This window comes from Orbicella franksi, chromosome 2 (assembly GCF_964199315.1).
Source record: "Orbicella franksi chromosome 2, jaOrbFran1.1, whole genome shotgun sequence".
NCBI lineage: Eukaryota > Metazoa > Cnidaria > Anthozoa > Scleractinia > Merulinidae > Orbicella > Orbicella franksi.
The window spans coordinates 37,372,624-37,395,396 of record NC_138146.1 but is presented as its reverse complement, the minus strand read 5'-3'; the positions used below and the strand labels follow the sequence as shown (position 1 = coordinate 37,395,396).

Here is a 22,773-nt window from a genome sequence, read left to right as displayed (position 1 = left end):
GGGGAGGGTGATATCGTAGTTAAAGACAGGAACTTCTGTTTGTTATAATCTTGTAAGATTCAACTTCCTTCTTAGTAATTGACATTAAAATGAGAACTTGCTGATCATTCGAACAATATACTTGTTGTAACGTGAGTCAAAATGTAAATTAACGCTTTTGCTGAATTTATCTCCTCCCCAGAGAATGTTGTAGAAGTTCCCCCTGATTTAGCAACGCGCATATCTTTTACTTTTAGTGTCTGACCAGTATTTCGCGGGCGTCATAGTGTTGTGATCGTGAAATGTGGAGTGATCGATATGTTGGGTGATGTACACGAGGGCCTGGATTTACCTTCGGAAGTCGTTGAGTCTGCTATTGTCCGGGGCAAATATGAGTTCTACCATTACAATGTGGATGGAATAGATGACAGGGTGAGTCATAGGTGAGTGTAGGACAATTAAGCAGTGAAGCTCAAAGGCTGTTTTTTAGCTTTTCGACTCCTTGTTATCAAATTTTGATCTAGAAATCCTGTGGCAAGATGGAATCTGACTCAGAAAATGTTAGTAGATCAAAAAGCCAGAAGAAGACTTAGTGATAACACTGACACGACTTAGTAAATACACCGACACGTTAATAAAGTTTTCATTCATTCATTTATTCGTAATATTTTTTTTTTCCCGGCCAGAAAACATGAACATAGGCACGCAAGGCGTGCAAGAACACTTTTCCCTGAAGAAGAAATGACACACTTGGACAGTCTGTTGAAGTAGAGGGAAGCACTTGGACAGTCTACTTTCAAATATTTGAAGCCTTAAGGCACTAGGAGAAGATTGCATGCATGCTAGGTTAAACAAATTCTTGATTCTGTAGCCGCCAAATTTGACTTCAACAACCTCGGAGAATGTTACTCATTGATCCCATTCCCACAGACCCCCCTAGAAGGGCCCTTCACCAAACCCTAGATCTGCTCCAGTCTGGGGACTTTGCTAATGGCCAGATATGGGTTGTAATCACTGCTTTATCACACTGAAATTATCCTCTGTTAATGTGTAGTGTTAAAAAAAGAAAATTTAAATTTGATTTAATACAAAATTAATTTATCATACTGCACATTTTTTATTGAAGGGTTGGGGTTGTGGCTACAGGACACTTCAGACCATTTGTTCATGGGTACGTCATGTCTTGAAAAGTAAAAGAGAGGTTCCACTGGTACCAAGTCTTCGTGAGATACAGCAGACTTTGGTGGATATCGGTGACAAGCCAAGCTCTTTCATTGGCTCAAGGGAATGGATTGGTTCTGTGGAAGCTTGTCTTTATATGGATGAAACGTTTGGAGTAGGTTTGACTGGACCTGATAAAAGGGTTGTCAAAAGTATAGCAGGCTGCTGGCAAAATTCACCATCTCAGCTAGCAACCCTGCTGGCTTAGTCTTCCAGTTCTTTTGAAAAGATTGCAAATTCAGCCAGCAACTCCAACGAGCAAAGCTACCTTAAAACTTTGTGACAACCCTTTCAATAAGTACATTTTATACTCTTGCAAGCATTTGTTTTTGCTTTTAAGTACAGTTATTAAAAATTGTACACAAGAGATCCCTCTATATAGCAAAGAACTTCATATTGTATTGAACTGAAACATTGTCTGTGTGTGTGCTGTTAAAAATGGTGCATGACTGTAATGTCAGAGTAAATATTTTTTTTCAGGTTTGTAGCAAAATTGTCCATGTCGCAAGAGGGGACTGTGCTGAACAAGAAGTGACATTAGTTCTCCTGGAACATTTTAAACACTTTGGCTCACCAGTCATGATAGGTAACTTGTTTTGAGCAATATATTTCACCTATGTCTGGCCCATTACCCCAGGGTATAATATGGCCAAGAGTGAAGGAAGTTCTGCCTGTATCCTATTATGTACCTGGGCTGGGTTTCTCAAAGCCTGATCAAGATAACCCAAAATTAGTGAGAATTTTGATTTCAGTTTTGTAACTTTGGGTGCTGTTTTCTGTTTATATTGTTTGTCCTTCAGGTTTGAGTTTGAAAAATCTCAAACTACACAAAACATAAGCATGAAAAACATTTTTATACAAGAAAAATGGTTACTTTGATTAACTTTTAATCCTGGGTTAGCGTTAACTGGCTTTCGAACAAGCCGGCCCTGGAGACAATTTTCAGTATATAATGCTACTGGATTAGGAGACTGCACAAGCTTGAAATTGAACCACATTGTTTTGAATTGCTGACCTGGAATAAGATGCTGTGTCAATAAGTAAATTTCTATGGAGTGGTGATTAAATGAAACTGTTTTTTCAATTTTATGTTCTACTTATAAGGTGGAGATATGGATGCTTCTTCCAAGACATTAGTTGGTGTTTGCAGGACAAACAGAGGTTTTCACTTCTTGATTGCAGTAAGACCCATTTGATACCTAGGTGTCAGTTTATATTGTGATACTAGACAATAGAAACTCTATCTAGCATGGAAATACTGCCTATGTTTTTGGTAAAGAAATAATTAAAAAAGGATTGTGGATGAGTAACCCACACTATCTCCTGTACGTTCACTGTACTCAGTACTCTGTTACAACTTCAGTAGGTGTTGCCGCAGGTGAGCCTGCAATATCAAGTTCACACACAAGGAGGGCAAATTGGTTCTAAAGCAAATCAGCCAACAAAATATGAATGACCTCATTTTAAATCACCTCATTTTTATGTCAATCTGCTGAGAACTGCAACAAAAGCTATTTTAAAGTTGAGGATTTGTATTCCTGGTCAATATTCATGGGGGACTTCTTTATTCTTCACCTGTTATATAATTATCTGTTGCAACATGCTTATGTGACCATGGCAAAAGGTCAGCCAGATACTGAATTCTTGCTCAATAAATCAAAAATAAAAATAAATTCTCTTCTCTGTAGGATCCACATTTTTATGGAAAAGCTGACAAAACACTCCTTCAAAATGATGGCTGGGTTAAGTGGAAGCACTTGGAGGAAGTTTTCAAGTCAGATTCTTTCTATAACTTCTGTCTACCACAATTAAGGTCAGAAGAAAAGTGATTTACCTTATGATCTGGATCATTCACATTCTAGCTTGAGGCTCTTAGCTTGTGATTAATCATTGTCAATCTTGAATGACATTTTCTCAAGTTTACAGTACTGTTTCCAAATACTATAACTGCATGGCAATAATATGCATGGTGACTAGCTTATTTATTATTTAAGTGTTGGAACTAAGTGGGACAGCTATGGTCATGTCAATTTTTGAAACAATAGACTTCAAACTCAGTATACTTTGCTCATTATGTGAAGCTTTGCTTCATTTGATAATAATTATATTTCCATGAGCAAAACTATCAATAAGTCAGATCCAGGTTTGTTGAGTAGGAAATGGTGAGAAAAGTGCATGCAAATTTAAATCTTGTTAATTTATAAAAAAAATGTTTTATAATAATAAATATAACAAAAACTGGAATTAAGAAAAAGATAAAATGTGAATGCTACATTCTATAAGTGTATGTACGATGTAAATCTTGGCCTAAGGAGGTTACAAGTGGATACATTAAGTTGTCCAGTGTGTGTCATGACTTTGATGTTCATATAAAAACGTTATTTAAAATATGCCTATATGGGAGTGGTTAAGTGATCATTTGGTCAATGATTGATAGTCAACTTGGTCCGTGGTCAATATTTAAGGCTGCCCCAAAAGTTTAAATCTGACAGGGGGTTACTAATGCTCCCTTTTGTGACTCTTTCCTTACAATTATTTCACGGTCTAAAGTATTGACAAAGAAACTCCAGCAGCAATGACAAACAAAGTTGATTTCTGAGCTTCATAGCTGGGGCTGCTCTGGGGGGGGGGGGGGGGGGATTAGGGGTTAAACCCCCTGAATTAATCAAAATTACAATAAAAACATTCATTGGCTAAAAATTTTCAAAAAAGAACATGATGGGTAGCCCTGTCAGCCCTGTGGTGGCGACTCGTGCATGGAAGCGATCAAAGAAGTGGCCATCAACACGTCTGAAGTACAACCTAAAGTATGGAAACGCTATGTGGATGACAGTTTTTGTATCATCAAAAGGAATGCTGTCAACTCCTTTCATGCTACACTTAATTCCATTGATCCACACATCTTATTCACTATTGAGGAGGAATCTGACCAACATATTTCTTTCTTAGATACTTTGGTTTCCTACGAGGATAACACAGTCAATATTGGTGTATATTGCAAAGCAACCCGCACGGACAGATATTTAGACTTTTCTTCTCACCATGACAAACACCACAAGATTAGCACAGCTGAGACCCTCTTACACTGTGCAATTAAACTCCCTGGTACATCACAAGGGAAAATACCGAAATCAACCACGTCACTGATTCTCTACGAGCCAACAACTGTCTCTCCTATGTTATTTCCAACACAATCAATATGCCATCCCCATGCCATCCCCACACCTGAAGAATTTGTTTGAATGTTTTTTAAATGGGCTGTGCCTCAAGAGAATCCTAACAGTTTTGCTGTCCTTCCCTTCATCAATGGTGTCACACAACCACTGACTAGAATTCTTTGAAGGTACGACATTCAAGTTGTAAATAAGCCCTTCAAGACTTTGCAACAAGAATTTCCTTCTCCCAAATTCAGACCAGCTATTGAACATTAACCGAAAGTGATTTATAAAACACCCTGTGCCGATTGTGTTATGTAGGCGAAATTGGGCGGTGTTTTGAAACTCGTAAGAAAGAACATATCAGGAATGTCAAAACATGTGCTAATGGATCAAACATTGCGAACCATGCATGGTCATTCAACTATCGCATAGATTTTGGCAATTCTAGCATCATTGAAAAGGCTCCTTTCGCATTAGAAAAACTTTGGAAGCTTGGCACACCTTTGTGACCAAGCATGCTGACAATAATTCTAAGCTGATTCCAATCAAGTTTAGTATTCTTTTTAAACAATAGTCACCTAATTTACACATTTTTACTTTGCTTTTGTCCTTTTTATTATTTTTATCTCGCCTTTTCTTGGATATATTTTATTATTTTGCATTCCATTTTTGATCTGTTGAAGGCTGTAGAACAACAGCCGAAAGCTCATGTTCTTTTTTGAAAATTTTTAGACAGCGAATGTTTTTATTGTAATTTTGATTATGTCTCATCCTGGCTGTGCTTCGATCTTCAACCCCTAAATTAAACAAATTATAACTTGCTGACTTGGCCTCAGAATGCCAGAAATCCCATTTGCAAGGACCTCAATTTAAAAAATTTTCCAGGATAGGATTCACCCGGTTCCCCCTAGTGGATATCTCAAATCCCCCTCTCTAAAATCCTCTGTCCACACCACCATTAGGTAATTGCCACATTTTGATAAAAATGCACCAAGACTTGATTCTTGTCAGCTGGACAGAAAATGTCAAGATAAATGTTGTTCATAAATTTTATAAATTATATGTTAATATCTCCTGGCGGTTTTGATTGACAATTGAGAGTTGTGAGAAAATTATACTCCCATAAATCAACTTCAAATTAATTAGGATTCACTCTCAAATACTGTTGTTTCTGATGTTTTTTTACGTGTTTCCTGAAAAAAAGGGCCTCCTAACATAGGACAATGTCAGTTCCAATTATGTTTTCAACTAGTTGACTGACAAGAAATCTGGACTCATATCGATCTGCTCACTTGTAGTCTAAAAAAGAAGACCAAAGTTTGTTTCTCTTTTAAAATGCTATTTAATCATTTACACATTAAAAAGCTTACATTAAAGTCTGAAGATGCTTGTTGAAAAAAACGCTTGTGGTTCAATTTCATGATATTCCTGTTGCAAACATTATTTATTAAAAGAGCTAATTGCTGCAAAGTTTTAAGTCATTTCATACTGAAAGAAACCTCATATTTGAAATAAATTGTCAGTAATAGTGTTTTTTTAAAGGGCCCTAGTCAGCCACACCTTTGTTTGTGTTTACATGCAGGAGTTTGGCTATTGTATTTTATTTGGACCATGTCAAAACAAAGGAAGTCACTGTGAAGCTACTACAGATAATTAAACATACTCTCAGAAACACAATTTACAGTGAAGCAATAAGATTTTACTTCACCATGCAATAACAATAATTTTAATGGCATGGAAAATGGCAGAGGCTGACTAGGGTCCTTTAAGGTAGAAAAACAACAAAAAAATTTAATATATAATAGCCCAAAGAAGATTAAGGCAGATCACAAACAGCTGCAAACATTACGGGCATGTGTTTTAGGATGAACTGTCTTGTGACAGAGCTCTTTTTGAATGAAATAGAAAGATCCTTTTTACAAGATTGCATTTTTTTGTTGCTTTTCACATAAAAATTGAAGTTAATATTTGCAAGTGCTTTGCTTTAAGGTGGGTCAAAACAGTTTCCAGCACTTAGACTTTGATTGGTCATTATAACCATTCTTTATCACTTGATGCTTCAATCATGGTATCAAAAAAATGCCCATTTATTGGTGAACAGGTTGTTATTATTTTCGTGACATAATAGGCTATCATAGCATTAGTATTATCTGCTAAAGACACCCTTAATTATAGCTTTAGGGGCTTATAATTCAAAACTGGCATGGTTAAATTTTTTATTATTACCAAATTTTGATAAGCATGATAAGATGCAACTTTTGGCAAAGTTTTAAAAAATTCTGTGCATAGGGTTCAGAGCCACCTTAAAGTTTTGAAATTTTAAGGTGGCTCTGAACCCTATGTACAGAATGTTTTGAAACTTTGCCAAAAGTTGCATCTCATCATGCTTATCAAAATTTGATAATATTAAAAATATTCACCATGCCGCTTTGAATTATAAGCCCTTATAGCTGTAATTAAGGGTGTTTTAGCAGGTCATACTTTTGCTAGAGTAACCTATTGTGTCACAAAAATGATAACAACATGTTCACCAATGATTGGGCAGTGTTTTGATACCGTGATTGTAGCATCAAGTGATAAAGAGTGGTTATAATGACTAATCAAAATCTAAGTGCTGGAAACTGTTTTGAGCCACCTTAAGTGACCTCTTGATGGCATGCCAATTTTCCTTGAGATTGTGTGTGATTTAATGTCAGTGACACAGGTCTTGGCAAGTTTGTTTTTTGTATTCCTCTATCCCCTAAAATGATCACAGAGTCATTGTGATTGGTATTGCCCAAACCTTTGTATATTTTAAGCACTGTCCAACTCCAGTTTCATCTTTTTTAGAAGTTTCAGTAGGTTAGTACGTCTTTCTTTTGTAAGTCCTTGTTTGTCTCCTTTGTATGAGCGTTTTGCTTCTTCCTCTTCTTCTTCCTCCTCCTCTTCACCTGACTCTTCCTCTTCTTCTTCCTCCTTTTCACCTTCCTCCTCCTCCTCTTCTTCCTCTTTCTCACCTTCCTCTTCTTCTTCTTCTTCCTCTTTTTCACCTTCCTCTTCCTCTTCTTCTTCCTCCTCTTCACCTTCCTTTTCCTCCTCTTCTTCCTCCTTTTCACCTTCTTCTTCCTCCTCCTCCTGTTCTTCTTCTCCCTCCTCTTCTTCCTCCTCTTCTTCTTTCTCACCTCCCTCCTCCTCCTCTTTTTCTACTCCCTCTCCCTCCTCTTCTTCCTCTTCCTCCTCTTTCTCACCCTCTTCTTCCTCCTCCTTTTCTTCTTTCTCACCTTCCTCTTCCTCCTCCTCTTCTTCCTCCTCACCCTCCTTTTCCTCCTCTTCTTCTTCCTCCTCACCTTCTTTTTCTTCCTCCTCCTCTTCTTTCTCACCCTCTTCCTCCTCCTCTTCCTCCTCCTTTTCACCAGCCTCTTCCTCCTCTTCCTCCTGTTCCTCACCCTTCTCTTCTTCCTCCTCCTCTTCCTCTTTTCCTTCTTCTTCCTCCTTCTCCTCTTCCTTCTCTCCCTGTTCCTCTTCCTCTTCTGCCTCTTTTTCACCTTCTTCTTCTTCTTCCTCTTCTTCGTATTCACCTGTCTCAGCTTCCTCCTCCTCTTCCTTTTCACCTTCCTCTTCTTCTTTTTCCTCCTCTTTTTCACCCTCCTCAATTTTCTCTTCTTCTTCCTCTTCACCTTCTTCAATCTCCTCCTCTTCTTCAGTTTTGCCTTCTTCTATTTCCTTTTCCTCTTCCTTTTCACCTTGCTCAATCTCCTCTTCTTCTATTTTCTTGCCTTCCTCTATTTCTTCCTCTTCTTCTTTTTTGCCTTGTTCTATTTCCTCCTCTTCCTCTTTGTCTCCCTCTTCAATTTCGGCTTCTTCTTCTTTTTCACCCTCCTCCTCCTCCTCTTCCTCATTTTTTTCTCCCTTTTCTTCTTCTTCTTCCTCCATCCATTCTCCCATTTCTTCTTCCTCTTCTTCTGCCTTCTCGCCTTCCTCTTCCTCTTCCTCCTCTTCTTTTTCACCCTCCTCTTCCTCTTGCTCCTCTACTTTTTCACCCTCATTTTCCTCCTCCTCTTCTTCTTCTTCACCAGCTGCTTCTTCTTCCTCCTCTTCCTCTTCACCAGCTTCCTCTTCCTCTTCCTCCTCCTCTTCTCCTGTTTCTTCTTCCTCTTCTTCCACCTCCTCGCCTTCCATCTCTTCTTCTTTCTCTTCCTCCTCTCCTTCCTCTTCTTCTTCCTCTTCTTCTTCTTCACCTTGTTCCTCTTCCTCTTCTTCCTCTTCTTCACCTTTTTCTTGTTCCCACTCTTCCTCCTCCTCACCTTCTTTCTCTTCTTCTTCTTCCTCCTCGCCTTCTTTTTCCTCTTCTTCTTCCTCCTCCTCTCCTTCTTTTTCCTCTTCTTCTTCCTCCTCCTCACCTTCTTCTTCTTCCTCTTCCTCTTCCTTTTCTCCTTCTTTTTCCTCCTCTTCTTCCTCCTCCTCTCCTTCATTTTCCTCTTCTTCTTCCTCTTTCTCTCCTTCCTCTTCCTCCTCTTCTTCTTCCTCTTCTCCTGCCTCTTCCTCCTCTTCCTCCTCCTTCTCTCCTTCTTCCTCCTCTCCTTCTTCCTCTTCCACTGCTGCAGATCCCCCAGTGCTTTCTTCTTCCTCTTCTTCATCCATCCTGTTCTCAATTTGTTGTAGCTCATATTCGATCTGTGACAGAGTCCTGGCTCCAATTGGGCTATAATGACGTTGATAGAGATTCCTCACTATTGGAGAATGCAATCCATTTCTTTTGTACAGTGGGTCATAACTTTTGAGGTGACCTAAAACATAACCAAAAATCACTTCATATCCGCGCTACTTGGATTAAGTGGCCTTGGTGTCATGGATTTGGGGTGGGAAAAGAGGATGGTCATGTAGGGAGTTGGAAATGTTTGGAACCAACCCAAACCACAAATGCACCCCATTTTACTGAAATTGTCATGATGTTTTATTACCAAACTACACTCTATAGAGTAGAAGAAGTACCAAAAAACGTTAGTGCGACTATCCCATGGTATTTCTACTTTAGGAACCTAGTTTAACAGCTTAGTTCAGTCCCTTGAGTGCGAGCAATGAAATACAATGAAAAATTTGGTTTTCAGAAAAGGAAATTATTAGATAAAAAAATATCTCAGTACAAACTTAAGATATATCATCTCTGTACACCTTTAATTATCATCTGGATTAAGCATTTACTAAACTGGTTACAAGATGAAAACTTCATTTATTTCTCAGTCAGGTAAATTCAGTGACGCAAATTCTCCTCAAGTTAGATTAAGTCTGATCTCCCTATTTTATTAAATAGTACCACTTGGGAGAATTTGATGTAAAAAATCGCAAAATAGTTTTCCTTGCTGATCAGTTCGTTCTTTCTCAAACTTGCCGTCATAGGTTTGTATTGATAGTTTCAAGAGAAATTTTACTTTGATCAAAGATGGAATATTGCTTGGTAACTGACCATAATTACGCGATTGATAAAATAAATCAACTTGCTTTAATACTTAATACGAAATACATGTCAGAAAAGATCTTACAAAAGTTAAGAACTCTTGTTACGAAACCAAACCAAACTGCCTTGACCTGTGAGGCCTTTTCACGGTTTCTGACGCCATCTTATTTGGAGGTCAAACACGGCAATACATGGAGAAAATGGAGAGTCTAATGTCCACCAACTCACGAAAAATTCGAGTTCTGAGGTATTTATGAATTAAAAACTGAAGATACTAGGGAAAAGAATTAATTGATCGCATTTGAGGGAAAAAGCCTAGCTAGAAAATTCACAATTAACGTTTTCATTTTCCTATACATTTGAATTGTCTATAAAACCGAGCCGCAATATTCGCGGGAAAATTTAGAGACATTTGTATGAAAAATGAAAAGTGCAATTCCTCGCCTCACTGCAAATCTCTGTTCTTCAAATTTGATCCAAAAGCAGGCTTCTGTTGGGTATCTTTTCCTCGTAAGTCATAAAATACGCAGAAAGTCAATGACATTCAACTTGTCAGGCATCGAACTTTTCTCATACATTTCCTGCAATTTCTGCTGTGTTTATACGTTTGCCCCCTAAGCAAGATGGCGTCAGAAACCGTGAAAAGGTTTATTGTTCCCCTGACAAGTAAGGACGGAGAATTAATTTGATCAACCATTCTTCCCATTAGTACTAGTCTCATAGCCAGCCTGCCAACTGAAAATTGTTGATCAAGAGTTGCCATTATTTTGCTGCGGGTTCGGAAATTCGTTTATTTAACCACGGTTGAAAAAATACAGTAAGGTACATATTCGTTTCAATTGTGCTTGCGCGCTAGTAAAAACCAGCGACCTTACATGTAACAGTGTAATACGCCCGAAATTTATATCACTTTATCTTAAAGCACCATTGAGCTTAAGAAATGAGCGCTACATAAATACATGTATTATTATAATTATTATTATAGTTATTAATAAGCAACGATAACTGTACCACGCTCCACTTAGCATTCACCGAGCTTTATGCAAAGTTGCTGGCACGCTACGCATCCCTACCACCCCCCCTCCTCCCTCCCCCCACCCCACTCACCGTGAACCCTGCACCCCACTCCCCGAACATCAGTTACTGGACCATGTCGAGATGGAAAGGGCTTTGGCACACCCAAAAACATACTTTGGGGGAGTGGCTCTGTAAAAATATGTTCTTAAATTAAACCAGATGAAATGTCTATCAAACTTATTCAAAATATGCGTCTTGGTGAAACGAAACTAGCAACAACAGGGACCTATTTCAGTCAGAAGTTGCTTTCATTTAAAGATACCTCGGTGTGTGCACAATTTTTTTTCAGTTGAGCGAGCATTAAAAACGCTCTTTGTGCAACATAAATTAAGTTTGTCTGCTTCGTTTTTGATAACCGATCTTTTCGAGCTTCGGTCTGAATGTGTACCTGTTCTTTTTTAGTTTTTTTGTCAGGGAAACTCGGAAAACGTCACCCGTCTTTCCTTTCGTGGACTAAAATACTTTCCGAAATTAAAATGCTAACGCAAGGATATTAAATTCGAAGTCTTCGTTTAAAGATGGAAACTGTTGCCTTTAACCGGTTTCAAACAAGCTAAATTAAAACTCTTTTCTGTCCCTGGTCAAGAATTCTACATGTATTGGAAATTTATCATTGCATGTAAATGAAGAGTTCGCCCCCCTGCGTATCTAGAATGCTATTATGCAAAATTTATTTTTCTCTACACAAATATTTGCTTCAAGCGACAGTTTGTAAGGTCCAATTTTTCCACTTTCATTGCACATCAAGGTTTCATATTTAATATTTTTGTAAATATTCATACTGGGAATCGCTCCGAATGGGGTGTTACGAGATCTAGAGCGAACTGGGCGTAACTAAAAAATGACAAGCTCTAACATTCTAAGCCCCCCCCCCCCAAAAAAAACACAAGATAAAAACTTACCCGCTCGATCAAGTCGATTTCTTGGAAAAGCGTCAATGCTTGCAATGCAGACAACGAGCAATATTCCTAAAGCAGCCTCACGAATCATCTTGTTGTGAGCTAGTAATTTCACTAAACTCTCCAAGTTGTTGACCCAGCGACTTCGAGGCGTGAATAATTTTTGAGTCAGCCTACAATGTTCTTTTATTGAAATTCTTGCATATCTGATCATCAGGCTGTAGAAGGCGTCCTTTGTTTGGTAGGGCGTTCAAGGTGTACAATAGAGAAAAAAATGCCGAATTCTGTTTACACGCTAAAACCGACTCTTAGAGGGCTCTTTTTTACTTGGGCAAGCATGCATGAAAAACTCGACCAAAATCTCTTCCTGAATTTCAAACATCTTTATTAAAAACGCTGTTTGCAAGGAAATGTTTTAGAATTTCACGCAGTATTGCAAAATGGGTCTCTAAAACACTTTCAGCTCTATGCATCTCCTGTTTGTGCGATATGAAATATGCTTTGACGAATGCAATTTTTATAAAGAAAGATCGTGGATTTAATGACCCGTAAAAATTGCTTTAGTGAGCTGAAGCTTGTTTTGGTTTTACGCAGCTTGCCTCCGAAATCTAATTGTATTTCTGGTTGTTAAAATTCTATTTCGTTGTAATTCCTATCTGTTCATTTCTTCGTTTCGGTATCAGCTGTAAAAGTGAAAGTGCTTTACGCACATAATTTCCTTTCACAACCTTTGGCACAGAGTTAGGACGCCTTGTCTGCTTCATTTACGACGCATTCAAGTGTAACTTAGAACTACGTAGGAGTGTTTTACGCATCGATGAAACCGAAAAACCAAAAGTCACTCGATTGGAAAATGCAAAACTACCTTTCTAGAAAGACTAAAATTACGCAAAATCAATTTTGTCTTAAAATTCTCTTAAAACGAAACAAGTTCACGCCATGTTTGTTTCATTCTTTCGGCGTACCTAACCATTCGTCCACATTATGAACAAATCTGTTGTATTAGCTCAACACTTCTAGATTAAAGAAGCGCAGAGTCAGATTGCCTCTGGTGACAAAGGATGATAAAAAAAAAAATGTTATAGGAGGCACGTTTCATTTATTCCGTAAATTTAATATGGACTTCGAACTCCTTAGCGTAGTCTTGCTGCTCACATACCGATACACAATGTATTGTTGCTTTGTTCTTTCTTGTTTTTTTTTTGTTTTTTGTTTTTTTTGATGATTTCAAAAGCCGATTACGTGCTGGTCTTGTTTATCACTAGGTTTAGCATGAAATAATGTGCTGACGAATAATTATTTGCACATACCAGATCGCAAATGAACTGTACTAAAAACTATTTTTAATTCAGAACCAGAATTTTCTCTATGTGTACACCGAAGAAAAGTTCTATTATTTCAAGAGAAGGTGGAATTGAGTGATTAGGAGTTTTCTATCTTGAAGTGTGTGAAATTGTACTTTTCTAAGCCTACATTATACTGTGGCTTTTAACCTAAGAAGCATCTAGGACGCGATGCTATTATTACAGATCTTTGGCGGGACGCCGCGGTATACATGGATGAATGAATGCGAAAGAGAATTGATTGAAGCGAGACAATTAAAAGAAGCGTCACTATAATTCAAAAGATATGGTGCGTGTACGTGCCCATGCAGAAAAAAAAACCGTCATAAGCAATAATGAACTTGTAGCGTGTTTTCTTGCCTCTAGATTTGCGAACTAATTGAAACTGAATTTTTTTTTTAAAGATATTTTTTGCATTTCTTTCCTGAAATATACTGGCAAACAATTCCAATATCTGTTCGCGTGAGGGCAGGAGATTGTTTAGTAGGGCGGTAGGGTTTGAATATATTGAATATTTTTCATCAAAGTCATTCAAACGAAACGAGTGGAATTAAAAGCGAAGGAGTGCCAGCTATTGGAGTTTAAAAGCGTTTTGTTTCCTTGCTTTGTTCTCAGCTTGGTCTCGAATGCAGCTAGTTTTTAAAGCAATGTTTTATAATGTATAGTTGTATCTAGCCTTCACTCAACAGCGAAGAAAAGTTTCGGCATACCTTACAATGTACAACACTGGTTTAATGTGCCATCTTTGTTTCAGGCGGCGTCTCACTTGGTTGGCCTAATTGATATTTTTCGAGAAAATCAGTCAAACGAAGCGAATGGAAAAGAATAGAAAAAGTCAATTGAGGCACCAAACATTCGCGCTTGAAATAATTACCTCCACATTTTTAACTATCGGTCTATTTGACTTCGAACGCAAAAGTTCAGCTCGAGTTGTCGAAACTATGTTCTGCGTCGAAGATGCCTCAGTGCAGCTTTCTATCTTCGTTAACCCGACAAGGTGAATTTGTTCATCCAGCTTTGCTGCTTATTTTCAAGACGTCCCACTTCATTGATCAGATTGTTGAAATGAATCGAAGCAAAAATTGTTCTAGAAGACCAATATTCAAGGCTGCCGATGAGTTTTTACATCACTGCACATGCCTTGTCAGGTTGAAAGAAAGAGAAACAGCGTCTGACGAAATACTGAAAATTTTTAACCGTGATATATGTGTGAAATATATTGCATTGTTGCAGCCTGTTCAGCTCTTGAACACTTCGTTTGTAAATATAGTATATTTTTTATTGTAATGCAAAACTCTCCGGTTTTTCAATCGGTCTGTCCAACAGTGACAACAAACCTTGCGGTTAATACCTTAATAAAATCTCACGAAGGTGCATTTTCTGAGCAGCAGATCGCTGAGAACCTGAGAATGCCCTGCTCAGCATAAAATTTTAGAAATAAAGACACTCTGAAGGTCTGTGACTCCGATATATGAATGCTGAAAAGATAGCTGGATTATCCTTAAGCGGTTACCACTGGCAACAAAGTGATCAAAATACTTAAGCCTAAAACCACAGATTCTGCTGTTTGTGTATAATGCAAATACAACTTAATTATCCATGCTCAACTGATTTTAAAATTGCTGTCGTTAAAAAAAGACTAAGAAAGGGAGGGGAGGGTGGGAATGAAGTGTGCCTGTTTTCCGCCGCGCCGCCTCGTTCGTTCAATACAACGCTACGCTAGAAGACAAGCTAGTTAATTTGTTGCTAACAGTTTTGTGCGGTATGTCTAGAGATATTTAGAGCAGCATTCATGAAAGCTCGCCGGCCAATTGCTGTGAGCATTTTTCTAGAAAAACCCACTCTTTGGAAAGTGGAATGTTATGAAACAGCCACTAAAGAAAACTAAGAGCAGATAAAGTTATTTTACAGCGAACTGAAAATGAACGGACAGTGTAGAGGTGAGTTTACCCCAATTAAACGCGTTTCAGGAGCTGGGGTTGATTACGTGGAGGGCTTGAACGTTATATATATGTTGATTTCGTGAAAATCAACTAAGCGAAACTAATGGAAAAGAATAGAAACCTGTCAAAAACGTAGCCTCGAAAACAATCTGTCAGTGTAAATGCTACAGTGGTCAATGGTCAACCTCGATTTCTCGAAGCATATGCCATGTAAAATTTACTCAGCCCTGTAATCCCGTCGTAAATTCTTCAAAAACTTTCTGTTCCATCACGCACTAATTCTTGAGGCAGACGTTTCACTTGATTGCCCAAATTAATTCTTCAAAATCCTGAAATTCATTTAAACAAAACGAATGGAAAGAATAGAAAACTATCGAACAGTATTAAAATACTCTCAAGCTGACTTCTAATCCTCCTCTGTCCCTTTTCTTACTCATGTTTCAAGGAAATTCTTGATAAATATTGCTTATCGAGGCTTCTCAGTTCCTCCTTTCGCATGGCCCGTAAAATTAATTAAGCCCAACGGAAACAGATTGTTCCCGAAGACACTGCCCTGAAGACTGTTCCATGGCTGTGTCGTGCATTAAACACCAAATGAAGCTTTTGTTTCTTGTATGTGCTTGTCAGTATCTCATCTGTTTATGTAACAAGATAGATTCCTAAGCTTTAACGACTTAAAAGTGACTTAAAACGATAGAGCAGGTTGTTTAATGAGAAGATTAATTCAATACTGCTTTGTTGTTTGTCAATTTACACTTGTTTAGACAACGGGCTGTTTATCAAGGTTTGTGTCTGGGTGTGAATCTCGCGCGGGCCGTGAATTTTAACCCTCGCGATGAATGTGTGCTTTGCGGCCGTCCGATTGTTTGCGCACTCGGGAAGAAGAGAGATAGCCGACCTTTGCGACAAGATTGACTATAAGAAAATACGGAGCCCGGAAAGATTCGCCTGATCGTAAGTTACATTAGTTTTTTCTGTATACGAGCAAAAAAAAAAAAAAAAATAAAACAAAAAAACTATTTTCCTCTCAGTGTATTTATAGCTATTTTCATTCACATTTCACACTAGCTACAAAAAACAGATTAGAGGGAATTTTTTTACGCATGACGAACGTCATTTAACAGGTTTCTCGGCAACGTTCAAATGACATCGTTCTTCATTCCACTTTTCGTAATTTTTTCTTTAGCCTCGTATATTATTTCTTTTACAACTTCGTATCCAGGACCATCATTGAAAGACCGTAGTGATAAGACCGTGTTTTTGCCGAGGAATGCGAGATTTAGTTTGTAACTTTTCCAAATAACAATCCCCTAACATGACCGTAGCATCGATCGTCAACGGTGGTAAAAATTGCTATTTTTAAGCGCGAAAATTTTGTTGTTCTCAGAACCACTCGAGTTTTCTTTGCCGGCGGGTCCTGAATACAAGTTGAGAAGGGTGCGTGGGCGCAGTTTGATTTAAGTTCCCTACCATGTCTTCTTTAAAAACAAAAAGGACAAAAAGTGGGAATAGTTTCCTTTATTGAGGAGGTATGCGAAAAAGAAAACATTTTGTTTCGCATATTCATTTGAATAAAGGACGGCAAGTTCAAAGCGGAATGCTCTGTGATTGTAAGACTTAGCTTTTGAGCACCCAAACATTCCCTGATGACTGAGGTCTTGATTCAACTGATGACTGATTGTGAGGCAGTCACCCTTTGCTTGCTTCATTCTACAGAAGACGACTTTTTGATTTCCCATAAAATAATTTGTATATTTCTCGCTCGTAAATAAGGAATATGGATTTTATAGTCAGCCTGTCATTATGTTTAAACATGCGTTTGGCTTACTAATTGGGGATTTCCGTTTTGATAACAAGATATTTTCCTGCGTAGGTACTCTATAGCGCATAATTCAGCGGTGAAAAATAGGCATGTCCCCATGGAAAAGAATGATATCATTGCTTTATCAGTGAAACATCACTTTTGCCAGACTTTTGGGGGATCTCAACAAGATCCGTAAATTATTGTTTTATCTACGAAAAAAGGCCACAAGCCACAAAGGGCAAAACATTGGAAGTTCTAGTTAGCCCTCGACAAACAATCCTGTTTTCAATAAAATTCACAGATCAATCTTACTTTGTCCCTAACAATACTTTTAACAAGTCTCAGAAATTTTATTCTTTAAGATAATGCCTGCTACGAACCAGGTGAAGATTATCCTGCCTGCGTAGCTCTGGGACAAGCATAACTGATAATTATTTCATGGCTTCATACGAAATATCAGAATATTGTGAATTGTTTAGGCTCGTGGAGAGATTTTGGATCGGCGATATCAAAACCAGATGTTTTCTTCTCGTATCAATTCTTGAAATATACCGAATTTATTGCCAATGAAAACAGTGATTTTCATTAGTCCACTCGGGTGATTTTTTCCCCTCCTATTTATAACAATCAGTGACTTTCTCCAGGCCGTTCCTATTTTAAACTGATGCAGCATTTTTTCGCAAAGATACTAGCTTGTTATATATTTTTTTTATTAAAAGATTCCGCAGATGTACGCTTTCTTGCCGTATTTATGTCTTATAAATGATTTATACCCCCACACTTTGAAGTAAAAGTTTCACCGGATTTTATCGATCCCTTGAAGGTCTGAAGTTTTCTTTTAAACATGCACAAATAAAGTAAAAAGTAATAAAATCGACGAAAGATTACAAACTACATTATGTTATGATTGTGTTTATCTGCATCTATTGAACAAAAGCTCCGAGAGTCAAAGCCGATATCCGCATTCATTTTCCAAAATTGGCGAGCATGTCATAGGATTTACTTTGATCGGAAAAGCGTCTTAACTTAATTTACACCTAAATCACAACGTTCATCAACGAAAGAATTTGCATTTTAAAACCGAGCCTTTGTAAACATCTCACAAACATATAATGTTGCAGATTTTTTGTTTTCAGTTCTTGTTTTGTTTCGATCGCCTTTCAAGTAATGCGCCTCTTTCTGGCAGACTCCGCGGCTAGCTGTCAGGAGGGTTTTCATCTCTAAGAAGGATTAATCATCTCGCTGAAAGGCAAAACTTAAAAAGCCCTTAAAAGTGACCGGCGCTAATCAAGTGTAAAAGCCCACTTTACGGCCTGGAAGTTCGCCGTTTGTCAAGAGCCGCATAGCTTTCTTTCCGCGGTCTTCTTCTTGTGGCACGTCATGATCAACGAAACTCTACCGGCATCTGGCGTGCCGACTGCGCTAACGACTCCAGATTACCCGTCTTGCCCAGACCCGAATTCCAACAAGTATGTGAAAGGCATCAAAGCAGCTGCCTATATTTTAGTGATGTTGCTCTCTCTGTTTGGAAACGCCATGGTGGTCCGCGTCGTTCACAAAAACCGACGAATGCGAACTATTACAAACTACCTGATCATCAATATGGCTCTGGCCGACCTCTTGACCACCGTCTTCAACATGCTACCCACAACATACTGGATTTTTCAAGGGCTGGATGTGTGGGCTGTGGGCGGCTGGATAGGAGAGGTGCTTTGCAAGCTACTCAACTTCACGCAGTCCCTCTCCATCTCGGTTTCTGTTTTCACGCTTTGCGCGATCGCGTTCGATCGCTTTTTCGCCATTTTCAGGCCGTTAAAACGCGTCATTACGTTTCGCGTTGCTAAAGGTATCATCGCAGCATCGTGGTTGTCATCTATCATAATTTCAGGCCCTCAACTTTACGTTTTGGGTATAACTGGTGAGAAAGGCGTCGCCCAGTGCGTGGAAACCTGGGATCCTCCGTTTGATGAAGCTAAAGCTCCGAGAGATTACACCATCGCGCTGTTTTTTCTGCTTTACGCCTTGCCTTTGACGGTGATTGCCTCTCTTTACTCGGTGATCATGATGAAATTGTGGCGAAGGCAAGCACCTGGGCAAGAACTCTCTTCAAATCAAGAAAACAAAGACAAGACCAACAGGAAAGTTCTGAAGATGCTCGTCACGGTTGTCATCGTGTTCGCGTTATCCTGGCTTCTGTTATACGTGAGAATGTTTGTGATGTTCGCCGAATCGGATCGTTATATTTGCGGTCTGCCATACGCAATGGATTTTGTCACTCTCTATCTCGGACATGCTAACTCAGCAGTGAATCCCTACATTTACGTAATTTTCAACGAGAATTACAGAAGGGGTTTCAGAACTGCGCTGTCTCGGCGTCAGCGAGGAAGCAGCCGCATCTCTGAAAGTACACGCAGAACCAGCCGGCTGCATGCAGACAAAAATGCGAGTCTCCTGCGCGCGGATTTACGTGACAATAACAAAGCAGCTCTGCGATTCAACAAGAAACACAACGAAAAGGCATTGTTGCCCATGACTACGACGACAGAAAACCTTTAATTTTTTTCAGTGTAACGGTAAGAATCATTGCTTTCGCTTTAGGACACGTTAATTTAACAGAACTTGGCACTTTGAACAATAAGCAACGCACCGAAGACAAATGATCTGATTGACCTGCAAGGCTAATATCGTCGCCGACGGGAAAAGAGCGAAACGATAGCGAAACTGTAACGATAATGGTTTACGACACTGATAAGAAGTGCTTAATTAATTACGGAATTGAATTTAATATCCGATCGCATTTAAAAACAAAGTTTTAATTTCGGAGATGTCTCCTCGTAATTAGCACGCTGCTAAAAAGTCATGAACGAATCATTGAGATAAATGGTTTCTTTACGTAGAGACGATAAGCAAATTTTCCACTTTCACCAGTTAATTGACAACTTTCTGAATAATTAGGCTGCAATGTGTATATGTTATGAACTTCTGGTCTTGACCTGTAATAAAATATGAAGATAACAAGCCTTATGAAATCTCAACAGATTCAATCCCGGGGGGGGGGGGGGGAAGACTTCCCTATATCGGGGATGCTCGCGGTCTCGCTCAGGAGCTCTTAGGGATGTTAATCAAGGAGTTTGGTCTCATTTAGCGTGTTCAGGACGAAACTACCTTTTACGGTGCACTCGAAGAGATAACAATTAAATAATGCTCTCATTTCCGTCTTTAGGCTCGATCTCCGCCGGTCTTTCGACTCCGGTCTACTAGTGCGGCCTCCTTTAGTGAACAGTGGTTGGCAATCAAGCCTATCCCCCACGGTATCTTTTACGGGACAAATAAAGCTCGGGCCACACCCAAATTGTTCTCCCCTTAGGGGTTAATTCAAATTTCCCAACGAGCATCCCCGCTCTTTTCATATGGGAGTCCCCCACCCCCCGGATTCAAATAACCGTGACACAGATATTTCAAAACTTACTGGTTTGCTTACTTGTCAGTTTTCTGTTCATTATTGGACAGCAGTTAGAGACTGAGTATTAGCCAACATATTCAATTATTTTGCGACTTTCACTCATGTTGTGCGGACTCATCTCTGCTTAATTACTTCCTTGACTAATTGCTTGAGACAGGAGGAAATAATTTGTTCTCTTTTGTGAGATGATTGGTATCAATCCCTTGATTTGTCCTTGTTAATATTGTTAAGTGCGTCAAAAGATGATGCATTTGAAAGACAATTCATTTTAGAAATATCTCCTTGCTTAGCACCCTCGGTCTTCTTTTATCAGTAATTCACAAATGTGCCACTGGGATGATTTATTAATGCAATAAACAGACACGGAATGTATTAAATCTAAATGACAGTCCGAGTTTACCATTTCCACTCCCACGCCTTTGCTTCTGTCGAAATTATTTCTTTTTCAATGCAACTTTTCCAGGTAGTCTTTATTTTGCATTTTATTTAAAAACGAACGTATTTCAAACCAAGACCAGCAAACTTGCTTTAGTTTTCGGCCTTTGGCATTATTTTTATCAACTCGGTAACTAGATAATAGAGTGATTTCACAAACCCCGATTCTTATATGCTAATTAAAATCCTCAAATGCTAATGTGCAAGAGCAGCGCGTTCTTAAGTACACCGTTCCTGAATTTCGAGATGGTTTCCCGCAAACACAAACAACAATGCTTCCAATGTTTTAATCTCTTTTTATCGAACAGAAGCGCTGTCGATCTTATTACAACGTAGGTTCGCTTGAACCTTGAACCGATTTAGAAAGCTTAGCTATGTGCACCGAGCAAAACAGGCTCAAACAGGAACTATATTTTAGTGGTCAAAATGCGTTAAACAAACCCTAAACAGGTCAATTAAATATGGAGCAAAAGCAAGTCTTTTTTTCTTCCTTATTTCTTGGTCTTGTCTAAATAGGTTTTCACTTTTGTGAGCAAGTCGTTCACATTGTTCATTGTGTCCATGGCTTTCTGACACATTTTTTGATGGGCAAGTTGTGCTTCTTTTGCGCGATCAATCTTTCGCTTCTTCTCCTCGTACCTACCATTCTCTTCTCCTGAACTATCCAGTGATGAAGCGACCAATTCGTTGTCAAGTTTTCTTTTAACAGCTTCCTCTTTTCGTTGACTTGGAGTCATCAGCGTGGAATACTTTGTTTGCCTAGCTATCAAGGCAGGCGTTTCGTCTAGACCTGTCGACGTTACTGGCTGGGTGGCACGTTGAGGCGATCGCAAAGCATTCTTAATTATGCTGCGCATTCTCCCCGTCAAGCTATCTGTTGATTGTTCCAGATACATCCTCACAACGTGGTCAGGCAGTCCTGCCTCAATGACTCTTTGTTTGGCAAAGAGCAACACCTCCTTCCAGTCCTTGCCGTGGCAGAGGTTATAACATTCCACGATGAAGCGTTTTTCATTTTCCCCGATAGAAACGCGTTTCCTTTGACCACCTGTTTGAAGAATCAAGCGAAAGGAAGAAAGGCCTTTAGAAAATTGGTTCTGGACTGGAATGGGAACTTTTGGTTAGTTTGTAGTCGTCCTTGTGTCAAAACTTTTATAAACAATACCAGCTGAAGCTGTTACCTTTATCCTAGTTATTTTCAGAACGCACCGACTCTTCTTCTTCTGCGTCCCATGGGCGCCATAAATTTGACATTTTGAGAAAAGCCTTGCTTGGCACTTCCTAAAAGGATGATTGTCAGCGCAAAATGATGTTTTAAATTTGCGCACGTGCTAAATATGCAAATTCTTTAATCAGTTGGACTAATGAGGAAATTTGAACTGGCAATCATGAAGGACTTTCTTTCTGAAATGTTAAAAAAAGACCCCGCCAATCATAATATTATTTCTGTCGATGGCTTGTGAATGATTGAGCAGTATATTTGGTACCAAAATTCATTTTGCAATTCTAGCAAATACCTGAGAGAATTTACATTGCACACCATAGCAAAGTTTTAAGCTCATCTTTGCTTATTGTATGTATCATTCTGATGTAGTAGCGGCAAGCAGCACGTTGCTTGGTAACGCTAATTGCTTTAGGACTCCCAACCTCGCTCCTAGGCTCTCTCTCCTCTGCCTTCCTTGTCGGAGGCAGAGGAGAGAGAGCCTGTGAACGAGGGTGGCGGACTCCGAAGCAAAGGGAACTCGAAAATGACGTCAACTAGCGTCACAACGTTACACCAGTACATTCATGGTGAGAATTAAAAACCTGCTCTGCCAATAAAATACCAATCATTTTCTTGCCGTTTGCACTGGCGGATCCAGTGGATGCTCGGAAGAGGAAAATAGTAGCGAAGATGAACCCCCTTTCTTCCTCGGAAAAAATAGAGGGGGTGGGAAAGAGGGGTTGGAGACCGGCGTCTACAAACAGCCTTGTTTAGTGAAAGCAAGCTGTTGAAATGCTCTCAAACAGGGTAACA

At 39.0% G+C, this 22,773-nt stretch overlaps 3 protein-coding genes across 5 annotated transcripts; 2 read left to right on the top strand and 1 right to left on the bottom strand.

Annotated features, from left to right (window-relative positions):
* Positions 1-100: 100 nt before the first annotated feature.
* On the top strand, positions 101-3,818 carry LOC145479714 (ufm1-specific protease 1-like). Of its 2 annotated transcripts, XR_014048448.1 has the most exons (6): positions 101-411; positions 1,106-1,315; positions 1,681-1,786; positions 2,305-2,381; positions 2,889-3,220; positions 3,344-3,818. XR_014048448.1 is itself a non-coding variant. In XM_081458152.1 (5 exons), exons 1-5 carry the CDS (start codon positions 298-300, stop codon positions 3,027-3,029), a joined length of 648 nt encoding a protein of 215 aa, XP_081314278.1. In that variant the 5' UTR covers positions 101-297; the 3' UTR covers positions 3,030-3,818. The 2 variants fall into 2 exon arrangements, 1 of the variants encoding a protein (XP_081314278.1); XM_081458152.1 differs by having other exon boundaries at positions 2,889-3,818.
* Positions 3,819-3,840: 22 nt separating this feature from the next.
* LOC145479669 (uncharacterized) lies at positions 3,841-12,078 on the bottom strand. Of its 2 annotated transcripts, XM_081458089.1 has the most exons (3): positions 11,772-12,078; positions 8,738-9,124; positions 3,841-8,641 (listed from the first exon to the last, which is right to left on the bottom strand). In XM_081458089.1, the coding sequence occupies exons 1-3, from the start codon at positions 11,980-11,982 to the stop codon at positions 7,152-7,154; spliced, it is 2,088 nt and encodes a 695-aa protein (XP_081314215.1). In that variant the 5' UTR covers positions 11,983-12,078; the 3' UTR covers positions 3,841-7,151. The 2 variants fall into 2 exon arrangements, with proteins under 2 accessions (XP_081314215.1, XP_081314214.1); XM_081458088.1 differs by having other exon boundaries at positions 3,841-9,124.
* A 141-nt stretch (positions 12,079-12,219) lies between these two features.
* Positions 12,220-19,900, top strand: LOC145479693 (substance-K receptor-like). The gene has a single exon (XM_081458121.1). It carries the CDS (start codon positions 18,239-18,241, stop codon positions 19,412-19,414), a length of 1,176 nt encoding a protein of 391 aa, XP_081314247.1. The 5' UTR covers positions 12,220-18,238; the 3' UTR covers positions 19,415-19,900.
* The last annotated feature ends 2,873 nt before the right edge of the window (positions 19,901-22,773 follow it).